The sequence below is a fragment of the Carcharodon carcharias genome, chromosome 19 (genome assembly GCF_017639515.1).
Source record: "Carcharodon carcharias isolate sCarCar2 chromosome 19, sCarCar2.pri, whole genome shotgun sequence".
Lineage (NCBI taxonomy): Eukaryota > Metazoa > Chordata > Chondrichthyes > Lamniformes > Lamnidae > Carcharodon > Carcharodon carcharias.
This window is the reverse complement of record NC_054485.1, coordinates 27918729-27941654: the sequence shown is the minus strand read 5'-3', so window position 1 is coordinate 27941654 and position 22926 is coordinate 27918729. Positions and strand designations below refer to the sequence as shown.

At 40.4% G+C, this 22926-nt stretch overlaps 1 protein-coding gene across 3 annotated transcripts in view; it reads right to left on the bottom strand.

Annotated features, from left to right (window-relative positions):
• yars1 (tyrosyl-tRNA synthetase 1) overlaps positions 1-22926 on the bottom strand; it is a 40302-nt gene that overhangs the window by 12596 nt on the left and 4780 nt on the right. For all 3 annotated transcript variants that reach the window (XM_041212933.1, XM_041212934.1, XM_041212935.1), the window contains exons 4-11: positions 19483-19658; positions 19204-19333; positions 18717-18797; positions 17525-17617; positions 10588-10723; positions 3645-3730; positions 3214-3352; positions 1316-1407 (exon numbers count right to left, since the gene is read on the bottom strand). In XM_041212933.1, coding sequence (XP_041068867.1) covers positions 1316-1407; positions 3214-3352; positions 3645-3730; positions 10588-10723; positions 17525-17617; positions 18717-18797; positions 19204-19333; positions 19483-19658 — 933 coding nt within the window. The remainder of the gene's footprint in view (positions 1-1315; positions 1408-3213; positions 3353-3644; positions 3731-10587; positions 10724-17524; positions 17618-18716; positions 18798-19203; positions 19334-19482; positions 19659-22926) is intronic.

Genomic DNA, 22926 nt, shown 5'->3' with positions numbered 1-22926 from the left:
GCTTATCTTTTGTAGCAAATTCTTCCTAATATGACAAACTCTTGGAAATTGGTAACTCCAGTAATATTACATCAAAATGAAATCATAGTAGTCATTGCATTAACCAGAGTTCCTTTGGTTGTTTTACATACAGGCTGAATTTTAGTGCCACAGAATGTAACATTTTTCTGCTTTTAAACACCCAACATCATTAACCAGCATTCAGAAGGTAAGGTACACCGGGACCTAATGCAGAAAAGAATTCTCTTTATTCCAACAAGATGCTTTAATTAGAATTTCAATGGCTGATTATTGATTTGTTCATCCAACAGTCAATTTAAATGCAAATTTGTGCCAATTTATTGGTAGTTTAGATCTGTGGGCCCCTCAATTTGAAAAAAATTGGGTTAAAACTGCCTATATTAATTTCAATTGAACCCATGTCTCAGAAGCCAACCTCAGGGCATCACTCAGTTTATTTAAATATTACAAATTAAGAAATGGCTGTGAAATTCTTTCTTTCTAAATGTTTTACTAGCTGATAATTCTGTTCTTGTCTGTAATACATTGCAACTTCCTGCTGTTAAAAACCCTCAAGATGGAAGGCGGTGACGTAGTGGTATTGTCCCTGGGCTGGTAACACAGAGACCCAGGGTTTGAATTCCACCACGGCAGATGGTGGAATTTGAATTCAATAAAAATCTGGAATTAAAAGTCTAATGATGACCATGAAACCATTGTCGATTGTCGTAAAATAAACCTCATCTGGTTCACTAATGTCCCTTTAGGGAAGGAAATCTGCTGTCCTTACTTGGCCTGGCCTACATGTGATTCCAGACCCACAATAATGTGGTTGACTTTTAAATGTCCTCTGAACAAGGGCAAATAGGGATGGGCAATAAACGCTGGCCTAGCCAGCGACGCCACATCCCGTGAACAAATAAAAAAAAACAGAAAAAGAAACAACTGCTGAACTCAGGTAGAATGGATGTTGAAAGGCTGCGCCATTTACAGTTTCTATCCATGTCTGCTCATCAAGATGATGCTTAAGAATTAATATTTTCCATTTTTGGTCACTGAAAATATCCAGAAATCTCAATCATAACAAGGACCAAAATCAATGCCTACTCCTAATATATTTTATTCAAATATATATATTTAGCACAAAACTGCCTTAATACCCTACCTTTATTTGAGAAATTATGCTATCTGGGAACAAGTAACAAATAATTACTAAGTGCTGTGCCACAAACCTACTAGAAAAGGATGGAAGCTCCTGGAGAAAGTACTCATTTTACTTAGACACAGCTGATGCTCATCTATGCTTCTAACTTACCCTCTCCACACTGATAATTCTACCAACTCTAATATCGAGCCTTGAAGGTACAATTACATCATTCTCAGCAGCTGGTCCCTTGGAAACTGCTTCTGAAAATTGAATCAAAAAGAAGAATGAAAACACACGTTTTTTCAATGGTACATTAGCAATTTAAGCTTGATTCTTTGAAAGAATAATTTCACTGGCAACAATCTTTTAAAACTATACACACTAAATCAACAAAAACAGATTAAGAGAAGAAATAATTAATCGACAGGGAAGATACATATTCCATAACCTTTAAATTATAAGAATGCTCTAATACATCCATTATATCCCAGGCATTAAGTAAACTGAAAAGAGACATATTAGCATGACACATAACGGGGGTGTATCGGTCTTCAGTGACAGCATTAAAGGAGCACCATGAATTGGCAGTCCATTTACACCCCACCAAATTATCTCCACCATTGATTTTATTCCTAATATTTTTAATTTCTCTCATTATGCCTCCTTTTGGTTAAATTTGCTTCTATAATTTTCCCCATCTCCTGTTTTCCACTTAAGCACTTTTATATGCCAATCTAATATTTTCTGTGTGTTGTTTTTCCCCCTACTCCTTCGGTCTATTCTTTTTTGAATGCTATTCACCCAGAATATCTTGCAGTTTTGACAAAGGATCCACACCTGAAATGTTCACTCTGCTGTTCTCTCCACAAATGCTGTCTGGTCTGTTGAGCGTTTCCAATACTTTCTGCCCCTGTTTTAAAGTAGGCTTACAGATAGGTTTTATACAGCAGCAACAAATACAGAAATAAGGGCTAGGTAATTTGTCTTAACAAGACATTATATAGGCCACTTGTTAACTACAGTATGCAGATTCGAGGAATCTATTGTGAAAAGTATACTGGGTCACAAAAATGATGCAAGATAGATTTAGGAGGAGGATGCCAGAATAAGAGGATATCGTAACAAAAGACTTGAAAAACCAGAATTGTATTGTAGAAAGGGTGAGGGGAAGATCTAACAGAAGTGTTCAAAATTATACAAGAATTCAAGCATGTAAATAATGTTTTTTCCAGTTAATACATGTTAACAAAGGGCAACAATTTAGAATATTAGAACCATAAAGGTAATGATTCAAAGAATCTTCTTCACAAAAAAGATTATTAGAAAATAGAATACATTGTCAGAAATGGATTTGGAGCATAATATTTAAGAAATAAACATTTGAAGAAAATCATTGATTGGTAGAGCAAAAGATCAAGACCAGATAGCTACTTTATGGAACAAGCAGTGGCACAGACACAATGGGCCAAAATGGCCTCCAAAACCCTTAACTCGCACTATGTCCTGTTCATCCATCATGTCTGTGCTTACTCACTGACACTGGCTCCCAGTCCAGTAATGCCACAAATGTAAAATTTTCACCCTTCTGTTCAAATTCCTCCATGGCCTCACCCCTCTCCAAGTCTGTAACCTCCTACAGTCCTATAACTGTCTGAAAATCTGCACCACTCCAATTCTGCCCTCCTGCGCATATCCAAATTTCTTTATTCCTCCAATTAGGACAGTTGTCTAGGCCCCAGGCTCTGGAATTCACCCTCTACCCCATTCCACCTCTCTAGCTCTCTCTCTCTATTCCTTTAAGATATTTCTTAAAAAAAGGTTTTGTTCATCTGTCCCATTATCTCTTAGTGTGGTTCAGTGTCAAACTTTGTCTCATAACACCATGAAGTACGTTGGGGTGTTTCACTACATTAAAAGCACTATATAAATTCTCGTCATTCATGTCCTGTGCTTAAATGCCAATGATTTATTTTAATCAAAGTAGCTTCCAATATTAATGGACTTCAGTTTCCTTTTCACTGGAAAAGACAAAATGCTAACTCCCTACTGGAAATAAAATTACTCACTTTGTTGTTTTGTAGGTGGAGGATAAGCAGCTCTGGTTAATTTCTGCATCTCTGGCATTTGAAACTTCTTCCTGATTGGGTCAAGCAACTTATTCAAGGCAATTTCCACAGAATTCTTCAGATCCCCAGGATGAACAGACTGGAGAGATGATGTTGTAATCCAATTATAAAACTCAATAATGACTAATATGAATGTTCACAAAAATAATAAATCATTTGCTAAATCTCTGCTCAGGGCTTCTATTATAAGTACTGGTATTAAGGACTTCAAAGGAATTATTGTTACAATGTCTATTTCTGCAGCAAACATGGATAAGAGCTAAATATTCAAAAACAAGTCATTCCTACAAGCAAGGCTTTAGTAATATGTACAGAAAAATGACGAATTGACTCATGTTAAACGTCTAAAAGAGGTAAATGTTTTAACTAACCTGATCAGTGAAATCTTTTTCAAGTTCATCATACTCTATGTAGGTCTTGCAGCCACCCCATTTCTCATCTCTCAAAATAACAAACTCTGGAGAAAGAAGGTAGATAAAACTGCCATTTGTAGAATTGTCAAAGAGAAATGATTGGTTGAAATAAATAATATTTTTATACGTAAGCTTTCTTTTTTAGCCTAGAATACTGTCCATAATTCATTAGCAAATTCCCAGTTTGTTTCAAAATTAATTGCACAAATTCTTTCCGTTCATAACTGTAAAACAAAGCACACGACAATTGAGAGGCTGGGCTTGGGCTTTTCATCTACACCACCTTGTAAAAGTCTTTATAAAAGACATAAACTGTTGCAAATGTGTACAAGCAAATGACTAAGAGTGGAGCAAGCAGAAAGCAGGAGAAGCAGTACTTGAACAAAATGGAAGACAATGTGGAAATTCAAGGTTTTAAAAAATACACTGCAAACTATGTAAAATTAAATGAAATAGAGAGCTTATAACGATATGCATAATGATGTATGCTTTAAATTAAAGCTCTGAATAGGCCATTACTCTATAATTCTGAGGTACGATGAACACTTAAGCTACGGTTGTGTATAAGGGCTCAGCAATGCTTCCCCTAAACCTCATGGATGTGTTGCTTCCCTGTCATTCATGAAATTCATACTTCTATCCTAACAGGAATATTCTACTAAAGTTTCTTGCAAACTTCACACTCTTTAAGGTGGCTCTATATAATTTCAATGTTTTCAAGTCGAAACTGCTCAATAGATTCACTAAAATGAAAGCAAAATACTGCGGATGCTGCAAATCTGAAATAGGAACAGAAAATGCTGGAAAACCTCAGCAGGTCTGAGGAAGAGTCATACGACCTTGAAACATTAACTCTGTTTCTCTCTCCACCGAAGCTGTCAGGCCTGCTGAGTTTTCCAGCATTTTCTGTTTTTATATCAATGGATTCACTGTTCATTTTTTAATCTTTTGTCCGATTTTATTAAGGTCCCCATTTAACTTTGCCCCATTTTTAGTTTTCTTTTGCTTTAACAGCATTCAGTTAATGGGGCCTGCATTCCCTGTTTAGTGTCACGGGATTAGTCTTAAAGTTGTTTCCCACCAGTCTGGAGTTGGGTCCTGTGGCCTGATTGGCGCCATTTTGGAGGTCCAGATTTGATCCAACGCTGGAGCTCTGGGGTTGTGGAAATGCAGGCCCTGAAGGTGCAGAGGAGTTGGGGCTGTTATAATCGTTGTTAACTTTAAATGCTCCATTCACCACTTCCCTTTCTGAACCCTCACTGTGCACTAGGGCTTTGGAGATGAGTAACAAGTGCCAGGAGGAGCTGATTAACTGGTCTAAAGATCTTGGTCCTCCCGACGCCACCACCAATTTGTGTCTTTTTTTTTCTATGTGGTGGGTTGAAGTGAATGAGAAAGAGTGGCAGATTACTTAAAAATTGTACATGTTTCTGTGCTCTTGAATGAACTTCAGAATCGATACTCAAGAAGATGCGGTGGGTAGCAGCTACAACGTGGCCAGGAACAAGTGGCAGCTCAAGCAGGTAGTTCGGAGCCTGGCAAGTAAAGGCTCCCTGGTACAAACCACAGGCAGTGGCGCTGCTTCTCCTCACTCACTACTCATCTCCAGAGGCCTTGCTCACAGCGAGGATTCAGGACAGTGAAGCAGTGAGTGGGAGCATTTAAAAGAAACATCAACTATAACAGCCATAGCTCAGCACTTCTATACCATCGGGACCCTCACTTTTCACAACTTTGAAGCTTGAGCTTCAGATCAAATCTGGATCTGAACCTTGAACAGGTGCAGGAGAGGGAAGCGGTGAGCAGGAGAGTCGGGGAATAGAAGGTCCGGCGAGAGGAAGGATCGGCAAGAAGGTGGAGTAAGGGAGCAGGAGAGGCTACAAGTCAGAGGGGGTTAGGAGCATGAGTGTAGGTTAGGGAGCAGGGAGTCTCACAAAAGAGATTAGTGTGCAAAATTAAAGCACGTGAGATCCCAGTAATATATTGGCTTGGATTGAGAATTGGTTAGCAGACAGGAAACAGAGTAGAAATAAACGGGTCTTTTTTGGAAAGGCAGATGGTGACTAGTGGGGTGCTGCAGGGATCAGTGCTTGGGCCCCAGCTATTCACAATACATATCAATGATTTGGATGAGGGAATCAAATGTAATATTGCCAAGTTTGTTGAAGACACAAAACTAGGTGGGAATATGATTGGTGAGGAGGATGTCAAGAGGCTTCAAGGCGATTTAGACAAGTTGGGTGAGTGGGCAAATACATGGCAGATGCAGTATAACGTGGATAAGTGTGAAGTTATCCACTTTGGTAGGAAAAACAGAATGGCAGACTATTATTTAAATGGTTATAGATTGGGAAACGTTGAGGTACAAAGGGACCTAGGTGTCCTTGTACACCAATCGCCGAAAGCAAGCATGCTGGTGCAGCAAGCAGTTAAGACGACAAATGGTATGCTGGCCTTCATTGCGAGAGGACTTGAGTACAGGAGCCAGGATGTCTTACTGAAGCTATACAGGGCCATGGTAAGACCACACCCGGAGTATTGTGTGTAGTTTTGGTCTCCTTACCTAAAAAAGGCATAGAGGAAGTGCAGCGAAGGTTCACCAGGCTGATTCCTGGGGTGGCAGGACTGTCATATGAGGAGAGATTGGGCCGACTAGGCCTGTATTCACTAAAGTTTAGAAGAATGAGAGGGGATATCGTTGAAACGTATAAAATTCTGACAGGGCTGGGCAGACTCGATGCAGGGATAATGTTTCCTCAGGCTGGGGGGGTTCTAGAACAAGGGATCACAATCTCAAGATATGGGGTAGGCCATTTAGCACTGAGATGAGGAGAAACTTCTTCACTCAGAGGGTGGTGAACCTATGGAATTCTCTACCACAAAAGGCTGTGGAGGCCAAGTCACCGAATATATTTAAGAAGGAAATACATAGATTTCTAGACTCTAAAAGGCATCGAGGTGTATGAGGGAGAGCAGGAGTATGGCATTGAGATAGAAGATCAGCCATGATCATACTGAATAGCGGAGCAGGCTCAAAAGGGCTGAATGACCTAATCCTCCTATTTTTCCATGTATCTGTGAGGAGGCAAGTTGGAGGGTTGGCAGCATGAGGGTAGTTTAGGGACCAGGGAGACTGCAGTCAGAAAGTCAGCAGAATGAGGGTGGGTTAGGGAGGAGGAGAGGCCGCAAATCTGAGGATCAGCAGGAGGAAGGGGCTGCACCATCCAGTAGGGTTAGAGAATGGGAAGTGTGGCAAGTGGACAGTTTAGAAAGCAGAATCGGCAGCAAACAGAAGTAGAAAATTACCATATTTCTTTTACATTTTAAAATGTATTTTATTTTAAAAGTTATATCATTTAGCAATATAACGTTTTTCAACTTACAGGGTATAATGTTTTAATGTTTTGCCCTGATGATGAAGCTCCTACAGAACCTTGTAGGTGTACCTTGAACACTGGTTTTAATGGGAAAATGTGATTGGTTTAAATTAGTTATGATTTTCAGGAAGATAGCTACAACTTTAAGTGAGGACTTACTATATTTCACACTTTCATTTTATGCACATATACACTTCATTACTTTCTTATTACATTCGGCAAATGCAAATATTCCCCACTCCCTTTCAATGGGTGTTGTGATTAGAATACCTGCAAGACTGGAGCTGCAATTAAAAGAAAAATTCTGATTTATTGCACAATTTTATTAGTTCCTGTAGAACATAGAAGAGTGAGCATGTTTATTTACTATGGTTTACTAAAATTGGCAATAGATTTTATAATAACTATATTTAATATTAATTGGAATGAACTTGCTGCATTTACACCTCTAAAATACTTCAGTAAAATAAGCTAAAAACATTTAATTTTTTTGGTGTGGTAATGTTCTCCCTGCTGAAACTATTTCCACACCACAACCCCCTCCCCTCCACCTCTTAGCTGGATCCTTACAACCTATGCATTTTCCACAACTTATGCAAAATTCTGCCATACATATCCTAATACATACTAAGTCCTACACTATCGCACCGGTCCTCACTACCATACATATCCTATTACATACTAAGTCCTACACTATCACGCCGGTCCTCACTACCCCACATATCCTATTACATACTAAGTCCTACACTATCGCACCGGTCCTCACTACCCCACATATCCTATTACATACTAAGTCCTACACTATCGCACCGGTCCTCACTACCCCACATATCCTATTACATACTAAGTCCTACACTATCGCACCGGTCCTCACTACCCCACATATCCTATTACATACTAAGTCCTACACTATCGCACCGGTCCTCACTACCTTAAAATGATTTCAGCTGTGGCTCAGTCGGTAGCACTTTTGCCCATAAATCACAGGCTGAGAGTTCAAAACCCACTCCAGAGATTTGAGTACATAATCCAAACTGGCACTCCAGTGAGGGAGTGTGGGAATGTTACCCTGTCAGAGATGCCATTTTTTGGATGTGAGGTTAAACCAAGGCCCCCTTCTCAGGTGGAAATGAAAGATCCCACTATTACCACGAAGAGCATTAAAGTTCTGCCTCGTGTCCGAGCCAATATTTATCCCTGCACCAACATCACTGAAAAGACTTATTGCTCATTATTTCATTGTTGCTCGTTGGAATTTGTGCATAAATTGGCTTCTGCATTTCCCACATCACAGCAGTTACTAGACTTAAAAAAGTACTCAATCAGCTGGAAAGTGCTTTGGGACGTCTTGATGTCATGAAAGGCACCATATAAATGAAAGACTTTCTTTCTTTCAAACTCCTAAAATATTAAATTTAAAATCCACATTTAGAAATCTTTCCATGATTTTATCAATCCATACTTCCCCAACTTTTTATTCCCCCATTCTCTTCACCTGGCCACTGGCAGAAGAGCCTTCGACCCCTCGAGTCCAACTCTCTGGAATTCCCTCCATAAACCTCAACACCCATCACCCCTCCTTTAAAAACCTCAAAACCCAAATAGACAAAGGCTTTGTTCTTCTCTCAATATGTTTTTGTGGAATGCAAGTGCAAGCTATATGTTACCTTAGCCCAAAATCTAGTGTGGGTCCCATTGTTACTTGTATTTGCTCTTCATTTAATCTCAATGATATTTTGTGCTTTAAAAGGCTGAAAGAGTAGGACGGGAAGGATACAGCACCCTCTACAGGGGACCTGGATCTGTGTGAACAGGGCAAGCAACCTAACCCATTAGATTGAAGGGTTGTGAAATTAACAATTTCAATTAACAAAAGGACTAAAAGGAAGTTAAGTTAGAGTGGATGAATTCACTGCCAACTCAAGTACAGTAAGAAAAATAAAGAGAACAAAAGAAAGGCTAGATTGAGGTAGGGAAAAAAGAAATAGTAACAGAGAAAATTTTAATTTTTAAAAACACTCCAACAATTAAAGCCTAAAGGAATAGGACGCAATTGTAATAATTAATTTTCAATGCCGGAGGGGTCACTGGCAGTAATTAACATTTATCAGATCATTAAGGTTTATAAACTTGAAACTTTCTGGCAAGTTTACTTTGTATTGACAATGCAAGAACATCAACTTATTTCAGTTCAATTCATTTCAATGGGAAGCAAGACAGTGAGATGTTATTTTTCGCAAGGTTAATGTAAGATGAGCACAACTTCAAAAACAGCTACTTTGCTTCTTAATTTAGCCTGACGTTGCTGGGTCATTGGCGCACAAATAACTGTCAGCATCATCAACCTTCTTGTCATTCTGACAGCAAGTTTTGAACCTGCATGTTGCAAGTAACATTTTGCTATTTTCATTCAGTTTTAAGCTCTTAATATATATTGTCTCAATTATAAAGTTTATAAAGATTAAGATTTAAGACTGAGTCTTTAAATTCAGGGTAAAATGAAGGGCTCATGTGACCCAATCTGAAGTCTGCCTGACAGTGAGCCAGGGTGGTTTGATTGTTAGAGATCAAATGAAGGCTTAGATGGTTTGTTGAGGAGAAGGTGCAGGGTATTTACACTTGGAGACAATGGCAGTCTGAGTTTACAAAGAGTAGAATCTGATTCTCCCAAAGTCACAGCAAGGTGTTGAATGTACCGGGTGGTAAACAATTGTGCCATAAACTTTCCATTTACTTTTACGATGAAAGAATTTGGGTCAGGGATAGCTAATCAGCATTTCTGCCGGGATGCAAGGTTAATGTGTTTGATATTGTCATGGGGAAGAAGGCAGAGGAAGCCATTTTTAAGATCAGGTTACAGGCTTCTCTACAAATCAATGAATATCATTGACAGGAGTTTGGTGTGGTCAGCCAAGAGAAAGGCTGCTTGGCTTTGCAAGCTATCACAGCCAGATGAAAGAGGGATACTGTCTCTAGTTGAAGAGATGCATCCTGCAGCCTTCTATAGAATGCAGGAGATTTCTCCTGGCATGGCTAGGGGAAAGAAGAATCACCAGAACAGGCTTTACTGCTGTAACTCAAAGTTACTACTTAGCAATATGGGAATCTATTAGAAGCTGGGACCAACTAAGGACTGTTTGCTAAAAGGACTGTGCAAGAGTGCGATAGGTAATAAGTATAAAAAGGGAACATCACTTTCTGTTGTTTAAAGTGTAAAAGTGTAAATGAAAACAATGTTTAGTCAATAGTTTTTTTAATCACTTGTGGCAGTAAAAGTTTTTAAAAATGTGAAATCTTGTCATGTCATTCTTTCAGCTATTACCTTGAAGTTTGAATCTTTTTTTAAAGTTATCGATCTCTACGGAGATTGTAACAACATTTCAAATTTAAAAAATTAGTTTCATGGGTGTTTATGGTTTGAACAGCGTTTAAAAGATACAATGCAAATTGATGAAAGAATTGAGATTTTTCCCAAACAATTCTGAGATCAATACTTTGTAAAATTCCACATTCCTAATTCTCACCTCCATGCAATGGAAACAAGACATGTTTCACAAAGGATAAAACACCATTGTTCTCCACATTGCCTGGTTCACAGAATGCCCGTTTTAGCTTCTTTTTTACATCTTCCTTTTTGTCCAGCAAGTCAATCTTGGACTCCTAAAGGCAATAATTGATGTGAGTATCCAAAAGAGATTACCAAAAGAAAACCTATGAAAATATATGTATACTTATATTCAGTGTTCTCGCCCTCATATTCCATTTCTCATCTACACACCCAGGAGTACCATTAGTTCTCCTAAAATTTCAATTACAGTTTTAAGTTTTTATTGAACTAATGATCCTCACAGCAGTTTTTCCACCAGTTCCCATTAAATGGACAATATCCTCTGTGGTCCTGATGCTGCATCTTTTCAACAATCATCCATTAGAAGTGATCAATATCCACAGTAATTTGCAGCATCCTTTTCACTAGATGTAATGCAGTGTTGAATCTAATTTTTTCCAATTAATAGATACAACCTGATCTCTGATTAATTGAAATAAGTAATTCAAAACATTTGCATTACTTCTCTACTCTGAGCTTTCCCCCACTTCAGTAAGACTTAAAGAATGGAAACTTCCACCAACATTTTATAAGACACGCTTGATTTTGTTTTTAAACAAGGCCTTAAACCTGCCTTAAACATATCCAAAGACCACAAAACAGTGGTAGTTATTAAATGAAAAATATATACTTTTAATTGCGTGGATATTAGAAGTGATCTTAAAAACACTCAAAGTATGCAACATGTTCCTACCCAAGAATGTTTAAAAAATGATTAATTCTCACTCGTCATAATCCATACCAGTTTCTTAAATTTTTCAATTTTGTATTATACCTTTGCATAACTCTGCAATTGAGATAACCTATTTTCATTCATTTTAATTTCACCTCTACTTTTATCACATAACATCAGTTTCAATTTATGGAAATTGCCTGCCCTAGCCCTGAACTCACAACTTTCTTTGGTTTTTCTATCTTCCCTCATGTGCTTTCCAATCACAACTTGTCCACAACTTGACCCTATTCTCATGAAACAGATGACCATGCAATTTCCCCTCCTGGCCCCCAAGTTAGCTAATGTTGGTAAAGTTTCTTTCTTCAGGTGTTGTCCCGCTCTTTTAAATCTGTCATCATCACACATCTCCTCAAAAAACCAAGCCCTGAGCCATCATCCTTGCAAACTGCTGCCCCATCTCCAACATCCTTTTTTATAAATTCTGTCATGGAACGTGATTATCACTGGCAAGGCCAGATTTTATTGCCCAGCCCCAACTGTCCTTGAGAAGGTGGTTGTGAGCTGTCTTCTTGAATCACTGCAGTCCACGCGGTGTAGGTATACCACAGTGCTGTTTGGAATGGAATTCCAGGGTTTTGACCCAATGACAATGAAGGAAAGGCAATATAGCCTGATGTCAAGCTGGTATGTGGCTTGGAGGGGAACTTGCAGGTGCTGCTGCCCTTGTCCTTCTAGGTGGTAGAGGGTATGGGTTTGCAACCTGCTGCCAAAGGAACCTTGGTGAGTTGCTGCAATATCATTTAGCAAATGCAAATTCCCGAAGCCAAGTCTCATTAGCTGAATTTAAGGTAATTAATCTGCCTCTTAGTCTGTAAAGGGACATTCCTCGGTAATGTGCAGCATTGTTTGTGTCTTTCACAAGTGCATAAGGGGTTTTTACTGAGGCCCCAGTGGTGGAGGTTGGCTGCACAGGGGCCCAGACATGTCCTGAACTTATTTAACAAGGCACCGTCGCTGTGGCAGTTCAAAGCTTGCCATTCAACAGATGGAGTTGGTCACAAGAAACCGTGTTTCCTAGTCCTTAATCCAAAGAAGGTTTGCTGATAGGTCTTTCTCAGGAAGGCTGCTCCAAATGGGGTGCCAAGATGGAAGGCGAGCAGTAGGGAGTTGAACAGGTCATCATAGAGTGGTAAATGAGGTGCAGCATGGGCGGTTTCAGCCGGCTTGTGTGTTTTTGTCAGTCGGCGGATGTGTAGTGGAGCGATGTTTGCAAGGGCTGGAAACCAGAGGAGGGGTGTTGAGCGGAGTGTTCCAGCCATGATGTGCATCAATCGAGTGTCAACAAGATGTGTGTGTGATGGCCTTTGCCAGGCATGTGCACAGTACTCTGTTGTATAGTATGATAGGGCAAGTGCTGAGGTCCAGAGTGTTCTGGCAGCAGCAGCCCAAGTAGACCCAGCAAGTTTGGTTAGTAGGTTGTTTCTGGTTTTGATTTTTGCTGCTGTTTTTTCAAATGTTCCCAGAAGGACAGAGTCTTATCTAGAGTTACTCCCAAGTATGTTGGGTTGAAACCATGGTTTATCCATATAGCTATGCAATTCTTTTTTGGCACTGGCATTGTGGAGGTGAATATGGTTTTAGAGAGATTTAATGTGAGATGCCATGCGCTGCAGTAAAATCCCTCTAAACTGATGCCCAGTATATTCCAATGCCGCAGTTCTTAGATAAAAGCAAAATACTGCAGATGCTTGAAATCTGAAATAAAGACAGAAAATACTGGAAAAACTCAGGTCTGACAGCATCTGTGGAGAAAGAAACAGAGTTAACATTTCGAGAACTCTGAAGAAGAGTCATATAAACTCGAAATGTTAAATCTGTTTCTCTCTCCACAGATGCTATCAGATCTGCTGAGTTTTTCCAGCATTTTCTGTTTTTATTTCTGTAGTTCATCTTGCTGCCACCGTGCGGTGGTAGAAGAAGTGAATGTTTAACGTGGTGCATGGGCTGCCAATCAAGCGAGCTGCTTTGTCCAGGATGGTGTGAAGCTTGAGTTGTTGTTGGAGCTGCATTCATCCAGGCAAGTGGACAGTGTTCCATCATACTCCAGGCTTGTGCCTTGTAGACAGTAGACAGATTTTGGGGAGTCAAGTAGTGAGTTACTCACCGCAGAATTCCTTGCCTCTGACCTGCTTTTGTAGCTACATTATTTACGTGGCTGATCCAGATCAGTTTCTGGTCAATGGTAACCCCTAGAATGTTGATAGTGGGGGACTGAGTGATAGTAATGCCACTGAATATCAAAGGAAGATGGCTAGATTCTATCTTGTTAGAGATGGTCACTGTCAGGCACAAATGTTACTTGCCACTTATCAGGCCAAGCCTGAACTTTGTCTAGGTCTTGCTGCATATGGACATTGACTGCTTCAGTATCTGAGGAGTTGCAAGTGGTGAACACTGCACAATCATCAGCGAACATCTCAAATTCTGACCTTACGATGGAGGAAAGGTCATTGGTGAAGCAACTGAAGGTGGCTGGGCATAGGACACTACCCTGGGGAACTCCTGCAGTGACGTCATGGGATTGAGAAGATTGATCTCAACAACAACCATCTTCCGTTGTGCTAGTTATAAACATATGAACACAGAGCAGGAGTAGGCTACTTGGCCCCTCAAGCCTGCTCTGCCATCCAATAAGATCATGGCTGATATGATCGTAACCTCCCGCTTACCCCGATAACCTTTCACCCCGTTGTTAATCAAGAATTTATCTAGTTCTGCCTTAAAAATACTCAAAGACCCTGCTTCCTCTGCCTTGAGGAAGAGAGTTCCAAAGACTCACGAACCTCAGAAAAAACTTTTCCTCGTCTCTGTCTTAAATGAGTGACCCCTTATTCTTAAACAGTTCTAGATTCTCCCACAAGAGGAAACATCCTCTCCACATCCACTCTGTCAAGATCCCTCAGGATCTTGAAGGTTTTGATCAAGTCACCTCTTAACTCTTCAAAACTCCAGTGGATACAAGCCTAACTTGTTCAACCTTTCCTCACAAGACAACCCACCCATTCCTGGTATTAGTCTAGTAAACCTCTGAATTGCTTCTAGCACTTGTACATCTTTTATTAAAAAAGGAAACCAATACTGTACACACTACTCCAGATGTGGTCGCACCAGGGCCCTGTACAACTGAAGCAAAACCTCCCTACTTTTGTACTCAATTCCCCTCACAATAAATAATAACATTCTATTAGCTTTCCTAATTACTTGCTGTACCTGCATATTAGCCTTTTGTGATTCATGCACTATGACACTCAGATCCCTCTGCATCTCAGAGCTCTGCCATCTCTCACCATGATTCCAACCAGTTTTCACCTTATTCCCATTGACTCCAGTTTTGCTAAAGCTCCTTGATGCCACACTCAGTCAAATGCTGCCTTGATGTCAAGGGCAGTTACTCCCACGTATCTTTGAAAATCAACTCTTTTGCCTATGTTTGGACCAAGACTGGAATGAAATCAGGAGCTGAGTGACCCTGGCAGAACCAAAACTGAGCATCAGTGAGCGTTATTGCTGAGTAAGTGCCACTTGACAACCCCTTCTATCATTTTGCTGATGATCAAAAGTGAACTGATGGGGCAGTAATTGACCTGCTTGGATTTGTCCTGCTTTGTGTACACAAGACATATCTGGGCAATTTTCCACATTACTAGGCAGATGCCAGTGTTGTGGCTGCACTGGAACAACTTGGCTAGCAGAGCAGCTAGTTCTGGAACACACGCCTTCACTATTGCTAGAATGTTGTCAGGGTCCACTGCCTTTGCAGTATCCAGTGCCTTCAGCTATTTCTTGATATCAAGTGGAGTGAATCGAATTGGCTGAAGAGTGGCATCTGAGACTCCAGGAAGAGGCAGAGGTGGATCAAAGTCAGCTTAAGATGGCTGCAAATGTTTCAACTGTTTTGCACTGGTGTGCTGGACTCCACCATCATTGAGGATGCAAATATTTGTGCAGTCGCTTCCTGTTAATTGTTTTATTGTTCACCACCTTCATGACTGGATGTAGGACTGCAGAGCTTAGATCTAATCCACTGTTTATCACATGCTATTTCTGCTGTTTGCACTGCAAGTAGTCCTGTGTTCTATTTTCACAGGTTGCCATCTCATTTTTAGGTATGCCAGCTGCTGCTCCTGGCATGCCCTTTTCATTGAATCTGGTTTGATCCCCGGTTTGATAGTAACAGTACAGTGAGTGTAATGCCAGGACATGAGGTTGCAGATTGTGGTTGAATACAATTCTGCTGCTGAGGGTCTACAGTGCCTCACGGATGGCCAGTTTTGATTTGCCTGATCTGTCCGAATTCTATCCCATTTAGAATGGTGGTATTGCCACACAACACAATGATGGGTATCTTCAATGTGAAGATTGAACTTCGTCTCCACAATACTGTGCGGTGACTACTGCTACCAATACTGTCATGGACAGAAGCATCTGTGACAGCTATAGATGGGGGAGTTCGAGGTAAAAGTAAGGTTTTCCCTTGTTTGTTTCCTCACCATCTGCCACAGACGCAGGGTAACCAGCTCAGGACTCAACCAGCTCGGTCAGTACTGGTGCTACTGAGCTATCTTGATGATGGACAATGAAGTCCCCCAGCTAGAGTACATTCTATGCTCTTTCCATCTTCAGTGCTCTTCCAACTGGTGCTCAACAATGAGGAATACTGATTCATCAGTTGGGTTGGGGGAGGTGTTGACAGTAGGTGGTGATCAGAAGAGGTCTCCTGGCCCATGTTTCACCTGATGCCACAAGGTTTCATGGTGTCCAGACTCCCGGGGCAACTCCCTCCCAACTATCTACCACTATGCCACCACCTCTGGTGGGTCTGTACTGCTGGTGGGACAGGACATATCCAGGGATAGTGATGGTGGTATCTGGGAAATTATCTGTAAGGTATGATTCCAGGAGTATGGTTATGTCAGGCTGCTGGTTGATTAGTCTGTGGGGTAGCTCTCCTAATTTTGGCACAAGCCCCAGTAAGGACGGCTTTGCAGGGTCAACAGGGTTCGGTGTGCCTCTGTCGTATTGGGTGCCTAGGTCGGTGCCAGGTGGTTCATCAGGTTCAATTCCTTTTTGACTTTGTAGCGCTTTGATACAATTTGGTGGTTTGCTAAGCCATTTCAGAGGGCAGTTAAGAGTCAATCACATTACTGTGGGTCTGGAGTCACATGTAAGCCAGAGCAGTTAAAGGTAAGGCTTTGTTCCCTAAAGGCTTTGGTGAACAGATGGGTGTTTACGACAACCAATGATGGCTTCATGGTCACTATTACTGAGACTACCTTTTTTAAAAATTCCAGATTTATTATTTGAATTTAAATTTCCATCAGCTGCCGTGGTGAGATTTGGACCCATGTTCTCAGAGCATTAGCCTGAGCCTCTGGATTACTAGTCTAGTGACATTACCACTATGTCACAGTCTCCTCCAAGTTCCTTGAATGTGCTAATGCCTCCCAGTTCTGTTCCCATCTTTCCCAGAACTCCATGTTTGAATCCCTCCAATCAGGTCTCCACTGCTGCTGCAACACCGAAACTGCTGTTATCAAAGTTAAAATGACCTTCCATGTGACCATGACAAAGGTAAACTTTTTGTCCTCATCCTTCTCAAACTGTCTGCAGCCTTTGACAAAGTTGACCACCCCAACTTCCTCCAATGCCTTCCCACTATTGTCCAGCTGGGTGGGACGGCACTTACCTGGTTCCATTCTTATCTAATCGCAAGTAGAGTATCACTCGCAATGATTTCCCCTCCTACTCTCAACTAGTACCTCTGATGTCCCCCAAGGATCTATCCCCTTAGCCCCCCCCACTATTTCTCATCCATATCCTGCCCCTTGGTGATATCATTCAAAAGCAGTGTTTGTTTTCACATGTACGCTGACAACAGCCAGCTCTACCTCACCACCACTTCTCTCAATTCCTCCTCTGAATTTGAAGCTCTAATTTCATTTATATTTTTCACTCCCAGACTAGGTTCTAAAATTACAAATATGTTTATATTACATTTGAGTTCTGATGAACAAATGTACATTAGCTTTCACCATATAGTTGTTCACTTTCTAGACCATAGTAATATACGTAAAACAATTAATAACAATATGAATAGAAAATCAACAGTAAGTAATACCTCTTCAGAGGAGCTCATTTTCCCTCCTGTCAGGCCTGGTACCATAGGGTTCATTAAGTGAACACGCTTGGCATAACCAAGAGCTGGAAGGTACTGAATAAGTACACAAATCATTAAAATCACATTTATTTACTTTGTAGTTCAAGATTTAAAAATGTTAACAGCTAGCTTGGGAGTTGAACAGGTGGAGGAAAAACAAGAACTGTTTGGAGGATTTAAAACAAAACACAGACCTGAAAGGCATTTCTGTTGTACTAACAGTGTACTATTACTTTTGTTTATAGAGTGCCTTTTCATCAAAATGTTTCACAAAGTGCTTCACCAATGGATTATTTTTGAAGAGCAGTGACTTTTGTGATGGATGGCAACAGCCCTTCTGCTTTAACTATGTCCTACAGTGTAAATTGATTAATTCAGCTGCTCTAGAAATAAACAAAATGTCTACTTATCTAAAGAGCTGAATTAAAGCTTATTGAAAGTATAGAAAATGAGAGACTGTGACATCTCAATCACAATACCCTATCTCATCAACAAATTGGTTTCACAGCAAACCAAATTAAGTTATGATAATTTCAGATGCATGCCTTGCTATGACTCCTTTCTTCTTCAATGCAGTGGCAAAGCTTCTTTTGTTTAAACAGCTGTGCACTGGAATTTTCATATTGCCAAAATGAATACAACACAAAAGTGTATTAAAAGGGCATTAAACATTTCTAAAAAGGCATCAATATTTTGGAAGGGGGAAAACTATGCTAAAAATGACCCAGGCAGATAGCTCTAAACATGCCATTTATAAAATAGAATACCGTGTCTGGTGAGAGGCAGTTAATGAATTACAGCCCAAGAAAACACATTTTTAAAGTTACTAAACTAGGACATCTTCACTTGTAATGCAGACACTTCTTCAAAATATCTCACTGTTCTTTAAGAAAGTCAGTGCCCCACCCAAAAACCAAAACCCTAATGAGCTTGGTTTAAGGTCTGCTATAGCCTAAGATCTAACATGAAATGATGCCCTGGATGCAAAGCCCCATGCATAAATTTTGTTAGGAATATTAAAGACTATTTTTTAAAATTACAACTAAATTCTGGTACACAACTTGAGTCAAATAATCCAGCCTAACATTTAAATTAATTGCTTTGGGCTTCTTAATCTGTTTACATAACTGTCAATTTTATGAGAAAAAACTACCTTTTCTGCAAATGTGAATATTTTCCTCTGATCAACTCCACCAAACTGTGCATCGACTTTTAAATATTCTTCATCCAAGGCCTAAAAGAATAGAAAATGATTTTAAAAATATACCTTAATCCCCCAGAATTTTTCTTTTCCAAAATCAACTTAAGTTTTCTGTCTATATTGAAATTGTACCTTTCATTGTAAAAAGCATAGGTGAATGAAGACAATTTCTTGCCCATTAAGTTCAAGTGTTAAAAAAGCATCACAAAATTAATCTAAAAGCATTATGGTTTTGAACACATTATGGATAATTGTAAATTGATAACACAAATAAAGGTTAGAAATGTTATTAAGTAAAGCTTGAGTTGCTTATGGGCATCATTTGAACATCAGCCTATACTCAGTCTTTACATTTAACAACCTAAAATCCCTGTCAACATATCGATGATGGATAGCTTATAGAGAAAATTTTTTAGTTTTTGTTCTTTTCCATTCCTACCTGTAATCCAGGATATAGGAGACCACTGAGGAGTGGATGGTCCACTTGTTTAACTACTTCAGCACCAGCCTTTTTGGCATCATGTTGAGTCACCACAGAGGATAACTTGTAGACATCCAAACTGTATTCCCTGAAAACATACAGACACATTCTGGTTTTGCAAAGCTTTTTACAATCAAAAGAAATGAAAAGATCTTTAACCCATTAAAGACAGCAAAAGCATTTCTGTCCTACATTTCATCAGATTATATTGACCGAGGCTAAATACTTAGTTCTTACCTGCTTAACTGATAATCAGTTCCCCTCACAAATCTGAGTTTTTCTATTGGTACACCTATACTTTCCAGCATTGCTTTTATGACATGTTCATAGTACTGTGTCCTCAGTTCGAGCAGTTCCCAAGGAGCTTTCATGTTATCCAAATAAGCATGCAAATCAGCAAACAAAACTGTTACCTGGAGTGGGAGGGAAAAAAAAATTTCAAAAACATTAACTATTTCAATTAATAATATTATAACAACTTCCTTTATGTCTTGGAATAGATGATAATGGCTTCCTCACAAAATAAATTGCACAGAAACTGAGAAGCAGCACAAAGATAAAAAACCCATGGTGATATCTCTCGACTTCTTCACTGCCTCCATGTTGTCAGGAAGCTTGTCCCAAATCCAGTATCGTATGAGTAGAAATTTCCTCCAATTGAACATTGGAAAGACTAAAGCCATAGTCTTTGGTGCCTACCACAAACTCTGTTCTGTAACCACCAATTATCTCCCCTTCACTGACCTATGAACTAGACTATTAGCAACCTCATGAACTATCTGACCTTGCGTTCAGCTTCTGACCTCATATCCTCTTCATCACCAGTGCCACCTACTTCCATAATAACATCTGCCTCAGCAAACCTTCTGAGAAACCCTCATTCATATTTTTGTCAGCTATCTCCAGATTGACTATTCCAATGCTCCCAAGTGACCTCCCATCTTCTGTACTCCATAAGCTTAAGCAAACCCACCATTCTGATGCTCATAGCCTAACTTACACAAAGTCCGATTCACCCAGCATCCTGTACTCAAAACATACAGTGGCTCCCCTTTCCCCAACATTTAAAATTTTCATCCTTATGTTCAAATCCGTGCATCGTCTTGCCTTTCCTGATCTCTGTGCATCGTCTTGCCTTTCCTGATCTCTGTAACTGCCTGCAGCTCTCAGAAATCTGCATTCTGCCAATTCTGGCCTGTGTGGAATCTCCAACTTCCATTGCCTTAGCATAGGTGACTATGCCTTTGTCTGTCTAGGCCCGAAGCACTGGAATTCTCTCCCTAAATCCCCTACGCCCCTCTGTCCTCCTTTAAGATGCTCCTTAAAACTCTCCATGGTACAGGAAGCCATTCAAGCAGGGGGAGTTAATAGGGATGTAGTGGTAGTTGGCGACAGTATAGTCAGAGTGACAGGCGCAGTTCTCCGCAGTTGAGAGTGGGAGGATCCAGTGGTCAGAGTCCATGTATTATTATTCATTCACAGGATGTGAGCTTCGCTGGCATTTATTGCCCATCCCTAGTTGGCCTTGAGAAAGTGGTGGTGAGCTGCCTTCTTGAACTGCTGCAGTCCACGTGGCGTAGGTACACCCACAGTGCTGTTAGGAAGGGAGTTCCATGATTTTGATCCAGCGACAGTGAAGGAACGGCAATATATTTCCAAGTCAGGATGGTGAGAGACTTGGAGAGGAACTTCCAGGTGGTGTTCTCATCTATCTGCTGCCCTTGTCCTTCTAGGTGGTAGTGGTCGTGGATTTGGAAGGTGCTGTCTAAGGAGCCTTTGTAAATTCCTGCAGTGCATCTTGTAGATGGTACACACTGCTGCTACTGTGCGTCGGCGGTGGAGGGAGTGAATGTTTGTGGATGTGGTGCCAATCAAGTGGACTGCTTTGTTCTGGACGGTGTCCAGCTTCCTGAGTGTTGTTGCAGCTGCACTCATCCAGGCAAGTGGGGAGTATTGCATCACACTCCTGACTTATGCCTTGTAGATGGTGGACAGGCTTTGGGGATTCAAGAGGCGAGTTACTCGTCGCACAATTCCTAGCCTGACTTGCTCTTGTAGCTACAGTATTTATATGGCTAGTCCAGTTCAGTTTCTGGTCAATAGTAACCCCAAGGATGTTGATAGTGGAGGATTCAGTGATGGTAATACCAATGAACATCAATGACATAGGCAGAACTAGGAACAAGATTCTGCTGAGGGAGTATAAGCTATTAGGGGCTAAATTAAAAGCAGAACCTCAAACATAATAATCTTTGGATTACTACCTGAGCCATGAGCAAATTGGTCAAGGTAAATCAGATTAGAGAGTTAAATATGCAGCTTAAAGATAGGCATGGGAAAAATGGGTTTCAATTCATGGGGTACCAGCATCAGTACTGAGGAAAATGGGAGCGTTTGGGGAGCGGGGAGGTGGTGACACAGTGGTGTTGTCACTGAACTAGTAATCCAGAGACATAGGGTAATGCTGTGGGGTCCCAAGGTTTGAATTTTGCCATGGCAGATGATAGAATTTGAATTCAATCAATCAAAATCTGGAATTAAAAGTCAAATGATGACCATGAAATCATTGTCAATTGCAGTAAAAATCCATCTGGTTCACTAATGTCCTTTAGGGAAGGAAATCTGCCGTACTTACTTGGTCTGGCCTACATATGACTCCAGGCCCACTGCAATGTGGTTGATGCTTACATTCCCTCTGGGATAGCCTAGCAAGCCATCAGCTGTATCAAAACACTAGAAGTCAATAAGGAATGAAACTGGATGGACCACCCGGTTTAACAGCACTGTGGGTGTACCTACACCACGTGGGTTGCAGCAGTTCAAGAAGGCAGCTCATCAGGACCTTCTCAAGGGCGTTTAGGGATGGGCAATAAATGCTGGCTTAGCCTGCGATGCCCACATCTCACGAATGAATAAAACAAAGATCATAATATGATTGAACTTCACATTCAGTTTGAGGGAGAGAGGAACGGATCTAAGACTACTGTTTTAGTAAAGTTAAAAAAGGGCAATTATGAGGGCATGAAGACAGAGCTGGCTAAGGTGAACTGGGAAATTAGATTAGGTTAGTAGAGATGCAGTGGCAGATACTTAAAGAGATATTTCAGAATATTCAGAAAAGATACATTCCAGTGAGAAATAAAGACTCTAAGGGAAGGACACACCATCCATGGCTAACTAAAGAGTTAGAGGCCACATCAAAGGTTACTACACAAAATAAGAGATCATGGTGTATGGGGCAGCATATTAGCATGGGTAGTGCATTGGTTAGCTAACAGGAAGCACAGAGGAGGGTTTAAATGATCATTTCGGGTTGTGACAAGTGGAATACCACAGGGATCAGTGATGGGGCCTCAACTATTTACAATATATCAATGACTTAGATGCTAAATTTGCTGATGACACAAAGATAGGTAGAAAAGTAAGTTGTGAAGAGGACATAAGGGTTCTGCAATGGGACAAAGATAGGTTAAGTGAGTGGGCAAAAAATTGGCACATGGAGTATAATTTGGGAAAATATGAACTTGTCCACTTTGGCAGGAAGATCAGAAAAGCAGCATAATATTTAAATGGAGAGAGACTGCAGGACTCTGAGGTACAGAGGGATCTAGGTGTCCTGATACATGAATCAGGAAAAGGAAGTATGCAGGTACAGCAGTGATTAGGAAGGAAAATGGAATG